We start from the raw sequence: 18,563 nt of genomic DNA on the forward strand, positions 1-18,563 counted from the left end.
GAGCCTGAAACAACCGCAACAGATATATCAACACCTACCCATCGGCACGGACGCGGTAAATCTAAAAACAAATCGCCACCAACCATCCAGAAACTGAATACAACACCACATCACAACCCTTGGCAAACCTTTAAGTCGACGACATCCAAGAGGACAACTGGAGAAGGTTGGGAGGCAATTGAGGCTTGTACCACCGATAGAAAGGCGAATATAACAGAACACAAGAACAGATGCACAGTGTTGCCGCAGAAAGCAGCAACACCGCCGTTATAACAAAAAGTACCATCTTGATCGAACCACCGGCTTCAAACCAACAACGACGAACGGAGTCGGCAAAAGCGGATCCAAGGATGGATTAAAAGAAATCGACCCATTCCAAAACCACCGGATGCAAGCTACCAGAGTTCGGGAACCAGGGTGGTGCGGAGAGCCATCACCACTCCTCGCACCACCGGTGTTGAAAGCTACATCGAAAAAGATAAGTGAGAGGTGAATTTGTTTATGTGGGGGGAGAGGCAGCGCGGATGTGTTGAGATTAGGTGAGAAAAGGGAGCGGCGGCTCTAAACACTCAATAAAAAAATTATTGGGAAATGCTAGTGAGTAAATAATCCATTTGAGTTATTTCTTTATTTGGAATCCTTAAAAAGTGTCAAGGACACTCGTTAGTAATTACGGTTCTACTCTCCTCTTGCGGCGAGAACTTTGTCACTCATTATGATTATGTCCAATTTGAGGGATTAATCTTTACAATTGTGTGTAGATGATATCTATTTCACAAAAAAATATAGCATCTTAAACTCTCACATACAATTGCATAGTTTGGATTCAAACTCCAGCTAAACGAGTTTAATTAGTACACACCAATCATGTAAAACAAGGTTATACAATACAAAAGTCTATCAATCTATAAATTAAAGTGTTAGCTACTCTAAATCATACAAAAGTGTATCAATCTATAAATTAAAGTGTTAGCTACTCTAAATATAGCGAGTCTGCGAGACTCAACTCACCTAAAAAAAACTTCCACAAAAGAAAAGGTACTATATAATTATATTTCTAATTTTCAGAGAAATTTGATACAAGTTAACAATAGTGATGAGTGCCATCAAAACTCTAGTTAAGATTCTTGCACTGATGAGTGTTTGGGTGGTTTTACTAAATTATTTGGTAGTGGTAAATATTGGTTGGTGTGTTTAAAGATTTACGATATGTGTTGAGTTTGGGGTTTTATAATGTGAAATTTTGTATTGACTCGTAAGTTGTGGTTAATATGCTTGTTGGATCAAATCGACCTTATCCTTTTGGGTGGAGTTTGTGTTAGAAGTTTCGTCATTTGCTACAATTAGAATGGTATATGAAGGTTTGACATACCTACCATGAAACCAATGTTTTTGGGACATTGGTTAACATTCTCCTACAAATAAAAATAAAAATGTCAATTTTTTTTTTGTACGGTCAAAATTGTTGAATAGCGCAGTAACAATAACCCGATCTTATAACTATTGCCTTTTCCGGTGGGTTGAAGAGAAAGAGGGGAAATGGGTTATTGCTGTGGAGGTTGGCGTATATTACAGATACAGAGTCGTCACAAGAAGTTAGTATATGGCATTGATACTGCTTTAGTAATGTTACCACTCTCACTCTCATTTTCACCCTTTCGTCCTTTCTCTTCTTCTTCTTCTTCTTCTTCTTCTCTTCCACTCTCCTCTTCCTCTATTTCCCAAGTAACAGCTGAACAAGACCAACAACAACATAAGTCACAACGAAAAAGCTCACAACTCGTCGCATTAGAATATGCTGAACTCAATCTCTCTAACAACTTGGTTTGTTCGTTATCTTTTACTTCCAATTCCCACTTTAAACTGAAAATATTATCATTTTCTCTGTTTTTTTGTCAAATTTCAGGATATGGGTCATGTCAGAATCAGACAACATGTCAATCCCTTAAGTTCTTCTTTCTCTGTATGTTCCTTTCTTTACATATACCAATTCAATTGTTTTCCCCTTTAGTAGTTTATTCTTATTCATTACAGTTTAATTTTGATACACTGGCAGTATAAAACAGTTTAATACAATGGCAAATGACAACCAATCTAATGTTTGACTTTAGAAGCAGTTACGACTGAAGTCAAATGTTATTGATGATCCACCGTTATAATTGATTAATGGTGTAAAAAATCTTTACACCGACGGCGTATATGAATTAAACCTTATTCATTGTATGGTTAAATATGTTTATAGTTCCTTTAATTATCTCGAATTTTGTTTTTAGTACATGTACTTTGTTCAGTCTCTAAGAATTACAAAACTGCATGTTTTCATTCCCTATTAAAGCATGTAATTTTGTAATTTGAAAGACTGATAAATGGGTACAAATACTAAAAACAAGAAAATGTAACTTTTCTAGGGTCGAAAACCAAAACAAACAAAAAAATGATATTTTTATAGGAGCTGGCAACATATTTAACCATTCATTATAAGTTATATGTTAGGTCCCTTATGTTTATTTTACGTTTTAAGTCGGTCCCCTATATTTAAAATGTTCAAGTTGGACCCTTACGTAACCAATGTCAGCAAAATTTCTTCATTTCCGTCAAATTTTGAGTTAACTCTGTCTAGAATGTCCACGTGGCACCCCCATAAGTCATCCATGTGCGTCTCTGTTAAACACGTGGACGTATTAAACGTAAATTTTACTGAAATGACTAACTTATTGTAACATTAGTAACGTAAGCATCTCTGTTAGCAACGTTAGAACCTTTTTAAACATAGGGGGCTGGCTTGAAACCTAAAATAGAGGTAAGGGACCAAACATACAATTTAGCCTTCACTATATTATATAAAAGGTTGTGGTTAAAATGTATATTTTTTGGTCTCTCTGCATTATATTTGTGTGCCACATATATATAGTTTGATAACTACATCTTCTGTCCTTTTACACTAGTATCTAATCATTTTTCAGCATTTTTTCACACCAATTTTAGGAATGGTATATTGATAAGGAGAACCGGATAAACAAACCAGACATAATAGGCATTTCTTTCAGTGAATCCTTCTGCCTTTCATTGTTTATGAGGGGGTCCCTTGCTTTCGTCTAATGATTATTTTTCTTGATAGACTCCTGCACCAGTACCAGACTGGAACCAGGTGTTTGCAGACCCTGCTCTGCCACTCATGGTGGATATTGGATGTGGTAATCTCAATTTCATTGATAATTGGTATATTTATTTTGTTTTATGCATTTGTTCTTGATTGTTGGATTTAGCCTACATGTTATTGATTGGCATTGGCATTGGCTTGGATACCATCTATGTGGAAGTTGATAATTTACATGATCTGTTATTGAGTTTGAATTTCACCCTTTCTGTTTTATTGAACCAAAACATCTTATAATCAAAGTGTCAAATATTTTTCACGAACTCTTTTACCCTAACATCAGGATGTGGTAAATGAGTAGGCATGTTCTCAAATAGCAGCTATAGCGTAGTGGAATTTGAATCAATGGCTACTGTTTTGCGATATGATAGTACAAAGCGTTGTCAAATAGAGGCGGCTATTATGACGCTATAGCGTTGTATCACAGAATTTGATCAAGCCGCTATTTTCCTCAATCCACAATTGTCGACATTGTTATAACTCTAAGACATTCAAATAATCATTTTACTACCTGATAAACAGCACACTTACTCGTTCAACTATATCTGTTGTTTGAAAATAATGACAGGCAGTGGTAGGTTTCTTATGTGGCTTGCAAAAAGAACACCTAAAGTGAGAAATTATTTGGGATTGGAAATACGGCAAAGGGTAAGGAAACAATTTTCTCTCTGTCCCTTCCAGTAAATTTTGATTTCTCATCCAGTTATGGTACATTCAGCTTAGAATAGAGAGATATCGTCTGTATGATTATATAAACTTTGATTCCATGTGCAGATGGTGAAGCGTGCTGAGTTATGGGTAAAAGATCTGGCTCTGGATAACATGTACTATGAATCCGAAAACTTTATTTAGATGCCAAAGTAAATTACACACACATAATTTTTATCAATGCTGAGAAAATGACTGTTTTTACACTAAATTGCAGACATTTCTTGTTTGCAAATGCACCTATTTCTTTCAAGCAGTTGGTAGAATCATATCCTGGACCCTTGCAGTTAGTTTCAATTTTGGTGAGTATTTCTAAAAGCACTAAAAAGAGAAATTGGGTGTCACTGTCCTAATGGTTTGTTGGCTGGATTTGGATTGCCTGTAGTCACAATCCCACAAATTTAAATATTCAGCACATTGGTGGCTGTTATATCGAGATCAGACGACACAAAAAGCAAAGCAGATTTTGACGGCGTGAGACTGTGACTGCAGGCGATCACTTATTGGCTACATTGTTGTTACTTAAGGTTTGACATCCAAGGGTGTTTTATTTATAGTTAATGATTTCCCTCACCGGATGCAGTGTCCAGACCCTCATTTCAAGAAAAAACATCATAAAAGAAGAGTTTTGCAGAAGCCTTTGGTTGGTGCTATTGTAGATAATTTATCTCCTGGGGGACAGGTATATTTTCTGTATGCTTGATATATAACATATTTATGGTTGTGACATTCCCTTTTAGTGATATTTCATGCCTGCGAGAATACTTAAGAGATTCATTTTCCCTCTTGTGGTTGTCTTTTTCACAGGTATTTGTACAGTCTGATGTGGTTGAAGTGGCACTTGACATGAAAAACCAGTTTGATGAAGTTGATGCACTTAGTCACACAGATGCTTTGAACCCTTCTATATTGTGTGACAGTGAAGGATGGTTATTAAGCAACCCTATGGGGATTAGGACCGAGAGAGAGATTCATGCAGAATTCGAAGGAGGGAAAATCTATCGAAGGTTGTACCAAAAGAAACAGATGTGATTGATTTGTCAAGTTTTAGTTCAATCCTGTCCATTGCAGACATTTTATAGTGTGATGATTTATTCATGCATTTATATGTTCAACATCAACCACAGGAGAAAAGTATGCATTCTCTTAGGATGCCTACCGGTATTTTTATCTAAATATTGATTTTTCTACTTTTTCTTATAGTGGATTCTGTATTTTGAAATAATTTATTTATTTGTAATTTAAGGAAAAAAAATTAATAAAATTTTAGGTGTTATTAAGAAGGGAGAAGAGACAAGGGAGAAGAGAAAAAAAAATTTAATAAAATTTTAGGTGTTATTAAGAAAGGAGAAGAGACAAGGGAGAAGAGAACAATGAAAGAGAGAGTGTGGCGATCCCTAACATTATTCTAATAATATACATGCCCCGTCTGTCTCTATCAGAACGGTGTTTATAGGCTGATAGTAAAAGCAAACTTAGTGCACTTTTGCATCATCATGTTTAAATTGGTGGAGAGTGGTGGAATAGGGTGGGATAGAGCCATATACTATTGTTTGGTTTGAACAATACCCTTAGCAAATACGTTTCTTGAACAATACCCTTAGCAAATAAGAAACTGAGTCAAATAATCATCAAGAGTAAGCTTCGATTGGAGGAGTAACCACAAATCCTGAGCAAATAAAACTACCAAGATGGCTCACAATAGCAAGGGCATCAATGCTAAGATTTGTGTCTCGGAATACATGATAGATAAACCAAGTCAAACAATTAAAATCGATAAGGAGTGCACTTCTTCAATAAGGATATTATTAAGATACAAACAATACGTTATGTGCATACAAGTAATGTTTACCACCATTAACGAATCCATTTCCACAATGATCGAAAGTAAGTTGAGTCTTCACACTAGGCACAAGCCAAGAACTGTGTTCCAAAGCTCTGCATCATTGAAGTTTCATTACCAATGTTATAGGGAAAACCACATGTAAAGTGTCCATTAAAATTGTGAATGAGACCTCCATAAAGAAGAATGACTAGAGGAATTGTAATGTGAACCATGAACATTCAACTTGTAAGTTGTTTCCGTTAGACTCAGGAGGAGACCAGAAGTGGGGTTTTTGGGGTTCGAACCCCAAACCCTGTATATAATATGCAATATTCCTACCAACTGAGCTAAGATTACGGGGATCAAGAGGGTGATCTTTAATTGAGATATGAAAGAGATCATGAATTGCTTATATGACTAATTAATGTAAAAAAAATATTTACTCCGACAATGCTTATGACTTAAATTCTAAAGTTGTTTCAATGATTGGACACATCTGTAAATCTTTTTTTACACAAACAATGCTTATCAATTGAACTCTTAAAAGATATGTAGATCAATTTTATATTTAATAAAAGTATAATATTTTATCACATTTTTTCATTCTTGTAAGTATATTTTGATGTTATGAAATGAAAACAAAATAGAGATATTCAAATGTAATTGAATGTTATTGTTAAGTTTGATTTAAAGTAATACCATTAAATTCGTTATTTGAAAAAAATATAAAACATTATTATTGTCTACTTAAAAATGGTTCACCAAGAATTTTATAAACCATTCTTCAAGAAGTGGATTAAGATACAAGCAATTTATTTTGCGCATACAAAATCGTGTTAATCACCACTAGTACATTCATCTCGACAGTGAGCGAAAGTAAGTTGAGCCTCCGGCCTAAGCGCAAGTCAAGAAGGCGGCTCCAAAAACCAGGTCACCCAAAAATATATCTCTCAAAATGTTGAACTATGTTCAAGAGAACTGAGTTCGATTTATAAGAAAACAATTATTAACTAAATTTTATTTACCTCTGGATCGAACTCCACGTTACAAGAACCTCGCTATCATAAAAGTCAAAGTGTTAACAAAGAAAAACTTCATTAGTAGTCGTCGCAAAAGTTATTAGTAGTATTGTTTAAATTTTCAAAAAAGAAAATTGCTACAACATTATATCATTTCTTTTAAACTCACTATCCGACATAAGGACTAACTAATATGAGAAATGAATCTCACCATCCACTTACATGTGTAATTTAAAGTCAGAACGAAAGTTTATATGAATGAGCTCGTAGAAATTGACACATGAAGGAAACAAACTTGAGATATTAAAAGAAACATAGTTCAACCTCACTAGGTCAACTCACGAGTTGAGTTATATTGTTCAGTTTTTTGATATAAATTTTAGGGTTAAATAAGTAAATGATCCTTCTAAATATACCAACATTTGATTTTCGTCCCCATAAAATATTCCCTAGGCTTTTGGTCCCCAAAATTTTTCATCTATGAAATTAGTCTCTACTTTTTAGTCAACTCATGTTTAATCTTCATATTTGTTTAATGAAATTTTTCCAGAAATGTGTAGAAAATTATGAAAATATTTTCCAAAAGAAATTAGATTTTTTTAACGGTACATGATTTAAATATGAACTTTTATGTTTTTGGTGTTAAAAAATTCACTAGGCCTTCAAAAATGCCAGACTAGACTTTAAAAATGAGCATATGACGGGTAATAGGTCAGACTCAGACCTATACTTTTTGAAGTAGGTCAGACTTAAACCTTACAAAACCCAACCCGTCCTAACCCATCTGCACCCCTAATGGTGGATATAGGATGTGGTAATCTGAATTTCACTAATAAATTTACTATTTTTTTTTATCTATTCTTCATTGTTGAATTTAATAATGTTATTGATCTTCGTTGGCTTGGAAATCTTGTACGTGGAAATTGATAATTTACATTATCTATTACGCGAAAATTGATATTTTAATAAATAATATTATCTTTTTCTTAAAAATTGTGCATAAACTTTAAACGACTGTTATTTTAAAACGGAGAAATTATAAAATAAAAGAAGTTCCATAATACATCTCATAAAAAATAAAAAAAATAAAAAAAATCCCATAAATTCACAAAAGACAAGGAAAACAATAAATAAAGGTGTGTTTATGTGCGCGAATGGTTGTTTGCAATTGCAAGTGAGGAAGAATGACTATCGGTGGATGTCTTTACTCTTTATGATGGAAAGTTACCGTGCCTTTCGTGGAAGGCAGAGAATATGTGATATTGGGATTGGGAAGGAAAATGGGATCCCCCTATGTTCAGTAGTAGTATAACATTAAAATCATCTAGTATCAAGTAAAAACTAATTTAAATTAGGTTTTTTTTTTATCAGGTGCAAATTTGCACATTAAAAAGTTAAAAATAGTAATTTTGTATTGAAATTTGTATATTTTATATTAAATATAGAATTTTTAATAAAAAAATTAAATATATAATTTTTTTAATAAATAATTGTCGGTTTTAATAGAAAGTTGTTTTTTTTAGTTTCTTTAATATGTGTAATATTACACTTGTTAAACAAATTCTTTAAATTTGACCCCGTGATCTTAACTCAGTTGGTATGGACAATGCATAATATATGTAAGGTCTAGGATTCGAACCCCAGTCACAAAAAAAAATCCTTTAAATTTGAGCAGATGAACTATTGAACGTACAGTAGATACTTGTTAAATTTTTTTTTTTTTATGGTAGATACTAAATAGTTGAAAAAAAATTTATAATCGAAAATGTAAAAACTAGTTGATTAAAAAATATAGTATATGATAAAATTAGCAGTTGAACTAATTAATAAATATAAAATTACATAAAAATAGATATATTAATTAATATTTAATTTTTTCAATTATGATTACATGGGTTAAATTATGAATTGTGAGCTATAAACTACTTAAATTATCTTATAAAAAAATGTTATAAGTTAGTGCAAATAAAAAAATGTTTATGGCTTCTATTCGGTGGTGGTACGAAGGATGTATAACTTGTTGTTAACGGTTAAGCGAGATTCTTTTTTTTTGACAAACAACGGTTAAGCGAGATTCTTATGTATTACTATTTTATGGCTTCTTTTTTAATCTATAAAAAAAACCTATCATTTTCCTTTCCTATAAGATGCACATCGACTGTTTTGGAAGTGAAGCCAAACACAGAAGAGTAATAATAATAATAATTCAGATGGATTGCAGCTCCGATAGCAATGCGGTTTCAAGGTCAGTAGTACTAGTACCTCAACTATGATATTCATTTTCTCTTTCAAAAACCAATTCTAAAAAAAAAAAAAAAAAACACCTTGTTTGGGTGATTGATGCATGTGAAACAGGAATAATAAAGAAGTGTTTAAAGATTTGGCAGAAATCTTTTATAAAATGTTCACAACTTTAGCCGCAATGGTTGCAATGAAGTGCACAAATGATGGGGATAAGCTATTAGCAAAAAACTATACTATATTTTCAGCAAGTGTCTACATCATCATGGCATACTTCTTAATTTGTGTGCTCCAAACTCTCTTGCAACTACAACATCCTGTTACTATTTTCCCAATTTCACTCTTACTCTTGTTGGGGTATGCTGTTTCCTTTCTAGCCTTGACACTGATTTCAAGGAACATTGCTCTGATCAATTTGGCCTTATGGGTTCTTATTTTCACATTTGTTGTCATCTTCAATAAATATCAACCCAGCAAAGTACTGTCTGAGAAAATCAAACAGATTTTTGAGAGGTATATCAAAATTCCTCCGCAACTTAGAGGTAGATTGCCGGTGTAGATTGTAGAATGCTTAATTATATGCAAAAAAAAAGGCACGAATTTATTATATATGTGCACCCAGCTTAGAAGAATGTAATTGATTGATAAAAAAAAAGTAGAATTTAATTGAGTAAATTTTATTTTCATTATGTATTGTATTCTATTTGATTTTCTCGATTGTTTGTCTCCCCTCGGGAAAAAAAAAAGTACGTATACCTATAAAGTGCAGTTATATCATATGTTGAATTTACCTTTGATTTCACTACAAAAAATTTAGTATTTTGCGACCCTTTGCCTTAAAACTGCCTCTGAGTATACCTTTGCGCTTGTTTCTGCGACCCTTAAGCCCAATTGCTGCATGTTTTTGAGAAATTGTTGCGACCCTTACCCAAACAGCCCTATGTTTTGAGTTCGGGGTATTTTTATGAAAAGTTAACTAATGCACCTTGACATTTAAAGAGGTTCTTATAAAAAGGGACAACAAATTTTAACGAAAGAGTAGTAATAAATATCACCCACCCGCTCTTACTCGTACCCAAATCATGGCCAACGATTTACTTTAGACTTTGTTTGAGAGTTCGGAGAGGAAGGGAAAGATGACTTTAGAGGGCTAGAAACTGTTGTTTTTACTACTTTGTCAAGTATTTGACTTAATGTTTTCAAGACAACTTTTTTTAAATAAGTTTATTAAACAATATCCCCTAAAACACTGGTTAGCATGATCCTTATAAAAAATATCAACCAAGAAAGTGAGTCAAATAATTATCAAGAATAAGCTTCATTGGAGGAGGAGTAACCACGAACCACAAATCCTGAGCAAATAAAACTACCAAGATGGCTCACAATAGCAAGGTTCAATACCAAGATTTGTCTCTCGGAACACATGATAAATAAAACAAGTTCAACCATTAGGCTTAATACATACGCAGGTCCCTTAACTTATTTTTTCTTCTCACTTCAGTCCCTTAACTTTTAAATGTGTCAATTTGGTCCTGTAAGTCCTCTTCCGTTTACCCATTTGATCCTTTCCGTTAACTTTTAAAAAAAAAACGTTAAGTCTGCACAGTAATGTATTAAAAAATTAAAAAAAATTAAAAAAATCAGAAAAAAAATAAAAATTAAAAGAAAAAGAAAATGGAAGAGGCGTGACATTTTCTGGGTTTGTTTAACAATAGCAACATAAACCACATACATCAAACAAAAACCAACTGCCACAACAACATTGATTTCACCATTGATGAAGACACTGAACAAACAAACAAGAACAAACAGAAGAAAACAAACATCTCTTATCAAAGCAGATTTTTGAACACGAATCTCTCTATGTCTAACTGAAATACTTATAATTCCCACAATAACACATGAAATAAAGGAAGCACCACCAAGAACAGTGTTGAATCCAATGCCTTGTGTCCCATTACCTTTGAAAGAAACAAGTGTGGCAAAAACGTCATTAGCGCCATTACCGAGAGAGAGAAGAGTGACACCAGCAATAGTTGGTGAAAGCCTCAAAACTTTGGAGAGATTATCAAGAGAAGGACAAAAATACTCAGAAGCTGTATTAGCCAAAAGATAGAACAGAACCAAAAGCCATAGAAACAAAAGGGTATGACCCAATAAAGGGAAATTTCCAATTTTGCACATCATCAAATTTCATCTTCTCAAATCCAATCAATCAATCTTAGTTGTTTCTCAAACTTTAACCTCCTCTCTGTTTTTTTTCACCTCATTCTCAAATCCACTCATTTTCACACTTTCACCCTCAAGTTTGCAGCAACCCAATCATATGGCAGCCACACCCTTTCCATTTCCACAACAACAACAGGCTTTATGAAAAAATCCCAAAAAATCATCTTCAACCACAACCCAAACAAAATTTATACCAATAGATCTTAAAATCCAACCCAACCCCAAAAGAATCCCCAAATTCGAAACAGATTGCACGGTCTCCGTCGACATCGCCGGTGGGTCCAAAGGTGGAAAAGCTGCCGCGTGAAATTCAGGAGAAACGAAAGAGATGGAGTCGGTCTGTAACAGTCGTCGGTGGTGGTGTTGGGTTGGAACGGCGGTGATGGGATCAGTGAGTTTGATTGGGTTGGATGAGTTATGGATTTTGGGGTTTTGAAGGAATGATGAAGGTTTGAAGGAATGATGAAGGTTTGATGAATGATATGGGTTTGATGAATGTCACGCCTCTTCCATTTTCCTTTTCTTTTAATTTTTATTTTTTTTTCTGATTTTTTTAATTTTTTAATACATTACTGTGCAGACTTAACGTTTTTTTTTAAAAGTTAACGGAAAGGATCAAATGGGTAAACGGAAGAGGACTTACAGGACCAAATTGACACATTTAAAAGTTAAGGGACTGAAGTGAGAAGAAAAAATAAGTTAAGGGACCTGCGCGTATGTATTAAGCCTTTAAAAAAATCTGAAATGTAAGAAGATATCCAATTTAACAATATCGACGTGAATAGATACAAAGTCACAAGAAGAAGTTATATGGCATTGATATTGATAGTGTTCTTTCCGCACTAATGTTAACACTCTCACTCTCACCCTTTCGACCTCTTTCTTCCTATTCTTCTCTTTCAATCTCTTCTTCTTCTTTGTCCCAAGTAGTGGCAGTAGCAGAACAAAGCCAACAACAAAAGCCACAATTACGAAGCTCACAACTTGTTGCATTGGAATATGCTGACCTCAATCTCTCTTACAACTTGGTTTGTTTCTTTATGTCCTTTTTACTTTCATTTTCCACTTTAAACGGATAATATAATGAATTTCTGTTTTTTTTTTTTTTTAACTAACTATATTATTATTATTATGTTTTATGTCATATTTCAGAATTTGGGTCATGGCAGAATCAGGCAACATGTCAATCCTTCTTCTTTCTCTGTATGTTCCTTTCTTTACTACACCAATTCAAATGTTTTCTCATATTTTATCCTTATTCATTATAGGATTAGATAATAAATATGTTTTTAGTCCCTATACTATAATTATCATTTATCATGAGTTTTGTTTGTCTTAATTGTAGGCTACCCTATTTTGATTTGCTAATGAAATTAGTCCCCTTTTTAAAAGATGTTCATTCGTTGAAATTGGTAGAGTACATTAGATACAAACACAAATTCAAATGTAGCTAATAACAAAAATGATGAATTTGTGAATAAATTCACAACATCCAAGTTAAAAGCATAACACGACAAAAGACCTACAAATAATATGATAAAATCAAAGTGACCAAAATACAGATGTCTCCATATCTGCAACGTTGACGACCTAGTCATTGCTATTGGTTGAGTCAATAATTGATTGAAGTTGATCTATTAAGGAACCAAGACGGGGAATCAAATGAAAACCGCACATAGGCTAGAAATCATACAACACCACACTAATACGATGAAATCACGAAGAAGAAAAAAATGAAATAAAAACATGATCTCAGTTGAAACCAATTATTTAGATTTAAAGAGGGGGAAAAGATGCACAGAAGTGATTCCGGATAGAAAAAACGACCCCTTTCCGGTGGATGACGAAGAAATGAAACTGAGAGAGAAGGTGCAGTTTACCTCCACTCACTCACTCAGATTATTGGATTTATTAATCCACCTGTATATTATAAATTCACCTTGATGATTCCACGCGAACAAGTTTGATCCCACGTCAATAAAAAACTTGACACATCACATTTTTTGGTCCAGAAATCTGAGCGATGGACCAAAAAACAGGATTTCAAAAGGGGGACAAATTTTACGAGCGAGTGAAAATAAAGAGATCAAAACTGCAATTATGTCGTTTTGTATTTAGTACCTATACCCTTTTCAATCTGTACAAAACAAAACTGCATGTTTTTAGAACCTCTTAAAGAATGCGGTTTTGAAAGGACTTAATAGTAAGAACACTGGGACTAAAACAACAAATTTATATGGACTGATAACACATATTTAACCTTCATTATATTATATAAACATTTTGTATAAAATATATACATTTGGTCTCTACAATATATCTGTGTGCGTTACTGATATGTAGTTTCATAACTACGCCATCTTTTGTCACCTTACAGAGATATCTAATCAGATTTGAACATTTTGTCATACACCAATTTTATGAATGATATATTGATAAGATGAACCAAATACAGAAACCGGACCTAATAGGCATTTGGTCCAGCGAATCCTTTTGTCTTTCATTATGTACGAGGGGTCTTTTGCTTTCCTGTAATGATATTTTTTTCTTCATAGACTCCTGCACAAGTACCAGACTGGAACCAGGTCTTTGCAGACCCTGCATTGCCACTCATGGTAGATATTGGATGTGGTAATATGAATTTCATCGATAAATGTATTTTGTTTTATGTATTTGTTCTTGAGTTGATTGTTGAATTTAGCATACATATTAATGATTGGCATTGGCTTGGAATGCATGTATGTAAAAGTTGATAATTTACATGATCTATTATTGAGTTTGGATTTCATCCTTTCTGATATATTGAGCCAAAACATCTTGTAATCAAAGTGTCAAATATTTGCATGAACTCTTTTACCTCAACATCAGGATGTGGTTAATGAGAAGCCGTGTTGCCAAAGAGCAGCTATAGCGTAGCTGAATTTGAACAAATATCAATTGCTTTGCAATACGATATTTAATACAAAATGTCGTTAAATAGAAGTTATTGCAGCGCTATAACACTGTAGCGTTGCAAAATTTAAACACTACTATTTTCTGCGATTTATAGTAGACAATATTAGCTCTTGGACAATCAAATAATCATTTCACTACCTGATAAACATCGCACTTAATTGTTCCACTATATCTGTTGTTGAAAATAATGTCAGGCAGCGGCAGGTTTCTTATGTGGCTTGCAAAAAGAACACCTAAAGCGAGAAATCATTTGGGATTGGAAATACGGCAAAAGGTAAGGAAACAAGATTCTGTTTGTTTTGAATGCCCTTGATGATAACTCCCTTCCCTTTCAGTGAATTTTGATTTCTTATTTTGTTATCGCACTTTCAGCTTAGAATAGAGGGATATCGTCTCGTATGATTATGTATACTTCAATTCCATGTGCAGATGGTCAAGCGTGCTGAGTTATGGGTAAAAGATCTGGCTCTGGATAACATGTACTATCAATCATAAACTTTATTTTGACGGCAAAGTAAATGTATACAGGGATTATTTATAACAATGCTGCAATAATGACCCTTTTTTCCCTTAATTGCAGACATTTCTTGTTTGCAAATGCCCCAATTTCTTTTAAGCAGTTGATAGAATCATATCCTGGTCCCTTGCAGTTAGTTTCGATTTCGGTGAGTCTTTCTAAAAGCACCAAAGAGAATTTGGGTGCCACTGACCTAATGGCTTATTGGCTGGACTTGGATCACCTGAAGTCACAATTCCACGCATTCACGTATTCAGCACATCGGTAACCATTGGATTGAGATCGGACGATGCAGAATGCAATCAGATTTTGATTTTTATTACTTTAAAATACTGAGCTTGAAATCTTCAATCCAACAACCACTGATGTGTTGACTGTGTGGAATTATGAGTGCGGGAAATCCAAATCACTTGTTGGCTACATTGTTGTTACTTAAAGGTTTTACATTCAAACTTCGTTTATTTATAGTTAACGATTTCCCTCAACACATGCAGTGTCCAGACCCACATTTAAAGAAAAAATATCATAAAAGAAGAGTTTTGCAAAAGCCTTTGGTCGGTACTATTGTAGATAATTTATCTCCCGGAGGACAGGTATATTTTCTGCATGCTCTAATATATAGGACAGTTGTTACCATAAATATTGTGCAATTTACTTGTTAACTAAAACTGCCACTTAGTACAAGATATGCTGATATTTAGGACTCTATATTTCTGTCCCTGGTACATAAGATTTTGTATGTTCCATTTTTCTTACTATTAGTGTAAATGTATGGATACTTTGCAACAATGTTTAGACTCTTTTGTTTTCTTCTCTTTTTTTTTTCATTTGTTTTTAACTCATAATCATATTTATGGTTCTGACTTGCCCTTTTAACGATATTTCATGCCTGCGAGAAGACTTAAGAGAGTCGTTTTCCATTTTATGGTCGTGTTTATGACAGGTGTTTGTACAATCTGATGCACTTGAAGTGGCACTTGACATGAAAAACCAGTTAGATGAAGTTGATGCACTTAGTCACATAGATGCTTTGAACTCTGATATATTGTGTGACAGTGAAGGATGGTTGTTAAGCAACCCTATGGGGATTAGGACTGAGAGAGAGATTCATGCTGAATTCGAAGGAGTGAAAATCTATCGAAGGTTGTATGAGAAGAAGCAGGTGTGATTGCTTTGTCAAAGCTCGAGTTAAGCTGACCTCACACTTCAAATTTCAAATCTTAGATTTTGAAATAATTATTTAGTTCTTTGTAACTTACGAAAGAATAAAAACTTATAAATTTGTATGCGTTATTGAGAAGTTAAGATCAAAGGGTTCATGGAAAAGATTATGTATATAAATAACTATTTGAATTTTTTCTTATTTTCATAAGAGCTTGCTAAAATGGTTAGTGGAGGGGTTGAGCTCTTTCATACAATCCAATAAAAAAAACATTTAGAAAAAAAATTAAGTCTCTTAATTGTTCTAATTCAAATCAATTCAAATTATTTTAGTTAGTCATATTCTGATTACTATGACCATTTCTGTCCTGATCAGTCATAACTTTAACTTTTTTATTGATTAACTTTTTTTATCATATAAATTCAAATTATTCTAATTCATTTCTTCCTCTCACTCTATAGGTTAAATGAGAATAAGTCTCCCTATGCATTAACAGCAAAAGAAAAAAAAAATACTAAAGTTTTTCTTTTTGTTTTTTGCATAAGAATATATACTGAAGTTAAAAGATGGAAGTATATGTTCCAATAAGATTATATATTATAATGATAAATTAGTGAAGAACACTATAATCACTTTTTAATTTGTTTTTTTTTGAACAGACTAAAATGGTGTATATATATAAACACAATAGATCCCCCGCACAAGGAGTGCAAAGGAAAGATCAAACAAGAGTTTTTACAATGTCAAAGCTGCCCAACAACGGGATGTAACCAAAAGTGAAAAAGAAAGCTAACAGATACCCATACAACAAAGTGGGTGTTTCCACCATTCGTGGTAGCTATAAGAGAAAACAACCTGTTTAGATTTTAACCACAAAAAAGAATTCAGTTTTACCTTCTCTAAAAGCACATCAACACTTAGTGTCACATTATTGAAGACACGGTTGTTTCTTTCTTTCCAAATCACCCAAACCGATGCAAACCAAATAAGCCGAAGATAAAGGTAAGAGAAACTAGGCAAACCAGCCTGATGAGTAAACTGCACAAAATGATGACGTAAATCTCCATGAAGAACCGAAGAAATACCTAACCAATGCAACACATGTGACCAAAGGGAGCCGTAAGTGGTGCACCCTAAAAACAAATGAGTAACCGTTTCCACTTCCCCACAACCTATTGTACATTCCGTATCCGTTGCTTGTATAACTCCCCTCCTTAACAGATTATTTTTAGTAGGCAATCTGTCACGAAAGAGCCGCCACACAAACAAAGACACCTTCGAAGGAATACATTTATGCCAAACCTCATCAACATGCGACCTGTCAACACCAGCTCCGGAAGAAGTAAGGAAGTAATATGTCCCTCGAGCCGTGTAACCATGAATCGGGTCTAGTAACCACCGCCAAGTATCACAAGATGTATCCTGCAAAACAACATTATGGAGCAAAGCATAACATTCCCCCACACTCTCCTCCTCCCAAGCTAATAACCTACGTCTCCACTCCCACCCTCCTCCTCCCACCTCCCAACCTAACCTCCTCATCTCCTCAACAGTTATCTCCTTAAACACCGCCAAGTCAAAAAGACGGGGGAATTTAAAACGTAAAGGTAACTCCCCCACCCAAGTATCATACCAGAATAAAGTATCCCTACCATCTCCCACAATCCGCCGAACATTCCCCTCAAACCAATTACCTACTCCACTACCCACCCCTTCTCGGATCCTACAAATCGTCCTCCACCAAGATGAACACACGGTAACTCCACTTTTTAATTTGTAAATTACAAACAACTGCTGAAAAATTTCATAAAAATGAATATAATTGCATAATAATGTTGCTCACGCTCATCCAAAATGGTAAGTTTGAACTTGAAACCTCACAATTGTGTGTAAGTTTTAGGTGGTGTTTGTCACTTCATCTACCAACAAAAAAATAGCAATAAGTAAATATCTTCAATAAGAGCACAAAATGACGAAAAATAAATGTATGAAATTCTGTAACCTATCTAGGTGGCATTTATGGTGGGAATGTCTCTTAATTTTCCCATGATGGGAAAAACTCAAATACACCATTGATATATGATTAAAATATTGGATGGCTTGGATATAAGATTGGATACCTTTTGTACCATTTGTCTTGTTAATTTTAATTTATTTATGAATGTGCCCCTCTATTACTAATTATTATGCATTTATATATTTATATCAAAGATTTATTTACGGATCTGAACGTGGCCTTTAATTTTCAAACTAACTGAAATGCTTTGATATTTTTTACGTGACAAATGACAATTACATTTTTTATGATATAGTTTGTGATCCCTAAAAAAAATGATATAGTTTGTGATTGAGTTTTAGCAATTATTTTTGACAGATTTGTTGTTACAATTTTGTAGTCTTTTAACGATAAAATAATTAAATAATAGTAAGAAAAAGGGTTTATCAATAATTCTATGTAAATCTGCTTTTTTATGTAAAAAAACGTGTAAAAAAGTGTATTAGTAGTATTTTTTTTGAAGGAAGTGTATTAGTAGTATTGAATACCTAACCAAAGATTTGTTTGATTAATAATTGTTTGTTTATCAATAATAGTACTCCCTCCGGTCCTATTTACAAGAGACAATTCATTTTTGAGATACATTAAATAATTTTTGTATTTGGCTTAGATTCTTGACTAGATACATAAATTATTCAATGTATCTAAAAAGTCAACTTTCTCTTGTAAATAGGACCGGAGGGAGTATGTAATA

The 18,563-nt window shown here is 33.6% G+C and overlaps 2 protein-coding genes across 2 annotated transcripts; both read left to right on the forward strand.

Annotated features, from left to right (window-relative positions):
• The first annotated feature begins 1,385 nt into the window (after nucleotides 1-1,385).
• LOC146896491 (uncharacterized) lies at nucleotides 1,386-5,055 on the forward strand. The gene is made up of 8 exons (XM_085736269.1): nucleotides 1,386-1,824; nucleotides 1,907-1,963; nucleotides 3,119-3,194; nucleotides 3,726-3,805; nucleotides 3,932-3,981; nucleotides 4,083-4,167; nucleotides 4,449-4,547; nucleotides 4,673-5,055. The coding sequence occupies exons 1-8, from the start codon at nucleotides 1,540-1,542 to the stop codon at nucleotides 4,895-4,897; spliced, it is 957 nt and encodes a 318-aa protein (XP_085592395.1). The 5' UTR covers nucleotides 1,386-1,539; the 3' UTR covers nucleotides 4,898-5,055.
• Nucleotides 5,056-11,974: 6,919 nt separating this feature from the next.
• Nucleotides 11,975-16,098, forward strand: LOC146896492 (uncharacterized). Its single transcript, XM_085736270.1, has 8 exons — nucleotides 11,975-12,207; nucleotides 12,332-12,382; nucleotides 13,735-13,810; nucleotides 14,329-14,408; nucleotides 14,564-14,613; nucleotides 14,715-14,799; nucleotides 15,146-15,244; nucleotides 15,595-16,098. The coding sequence occupies exons 1-8, from the start codon at nucleotides 12,025-12,027 to the stop codon at nucleotides 15,817-15,819; spliced, it is 849 nt and encodes a 282-aa protein (XP_085592396.1). The 5' UTR covers nucleotides 11,975-12,024; the 3' UTR covers nucleotides 15,820-16,098.
• The last annotated feature ends 2,465 nt before the right edge of the window (nucleotides 16,099-18,563 follow it).

Source organism: Medicago sativa, chromosome 8, assembly GCF_051527215.1.
Source record: "Medicago sativa cultivar Bolivia chromosome 8, Bolivia_mono, whole genome shotgun sequence".
NCBI classification, from domain to species: Eukaryota; Viridiplantae; Streptophyta; class Magnoliopsida; order Fabales; family Fabaceae; genus Medicago; species Medicago sativa.

Coding starts and splice junctions, on each gene's coding strand:
- LOC146896491 (XM_085736269.1), top strand. CDS start 1,540: ATGGGTTATTGCTGTGGAGGTTGGCGTATATTACAGATACAGAGTCGT. Junction 3,982..4,082: donor GATCTGGCTCTGGATAACAT/GTACTATGAATC, acceptor ACTAAATTGCAG/ACATTTCTTGTTTGCAAATG. Junction 4,548..4,672: donor ATTTATCTCCTGGGGGACAG/GTATATTTTCTG, acceptor TCTTTTTCACAG/GTATTTGTACAGTCTGATGT.
- LOC146896492 (XM_085736270.1), top strand. CDS start 12,025: ATGTTAACACTCTCACTCTCACCCTTTCGACCTCTTTCTTCCTATTCT. Junction 14,409..14,563: donor GATTGGAAATACGGCAAAAG/GTAAGGAAACAA, acceptor TTCCATGTGCAG/ATGGTCAAGCGTGCTGAGTT. Junction 15,245..15,594: donor ATTTATCTCCCGGAGGACAG/GTATATTTTCTG, acceptor TGTTTATGACAG/GTGTTTGTACAATCTGATGC.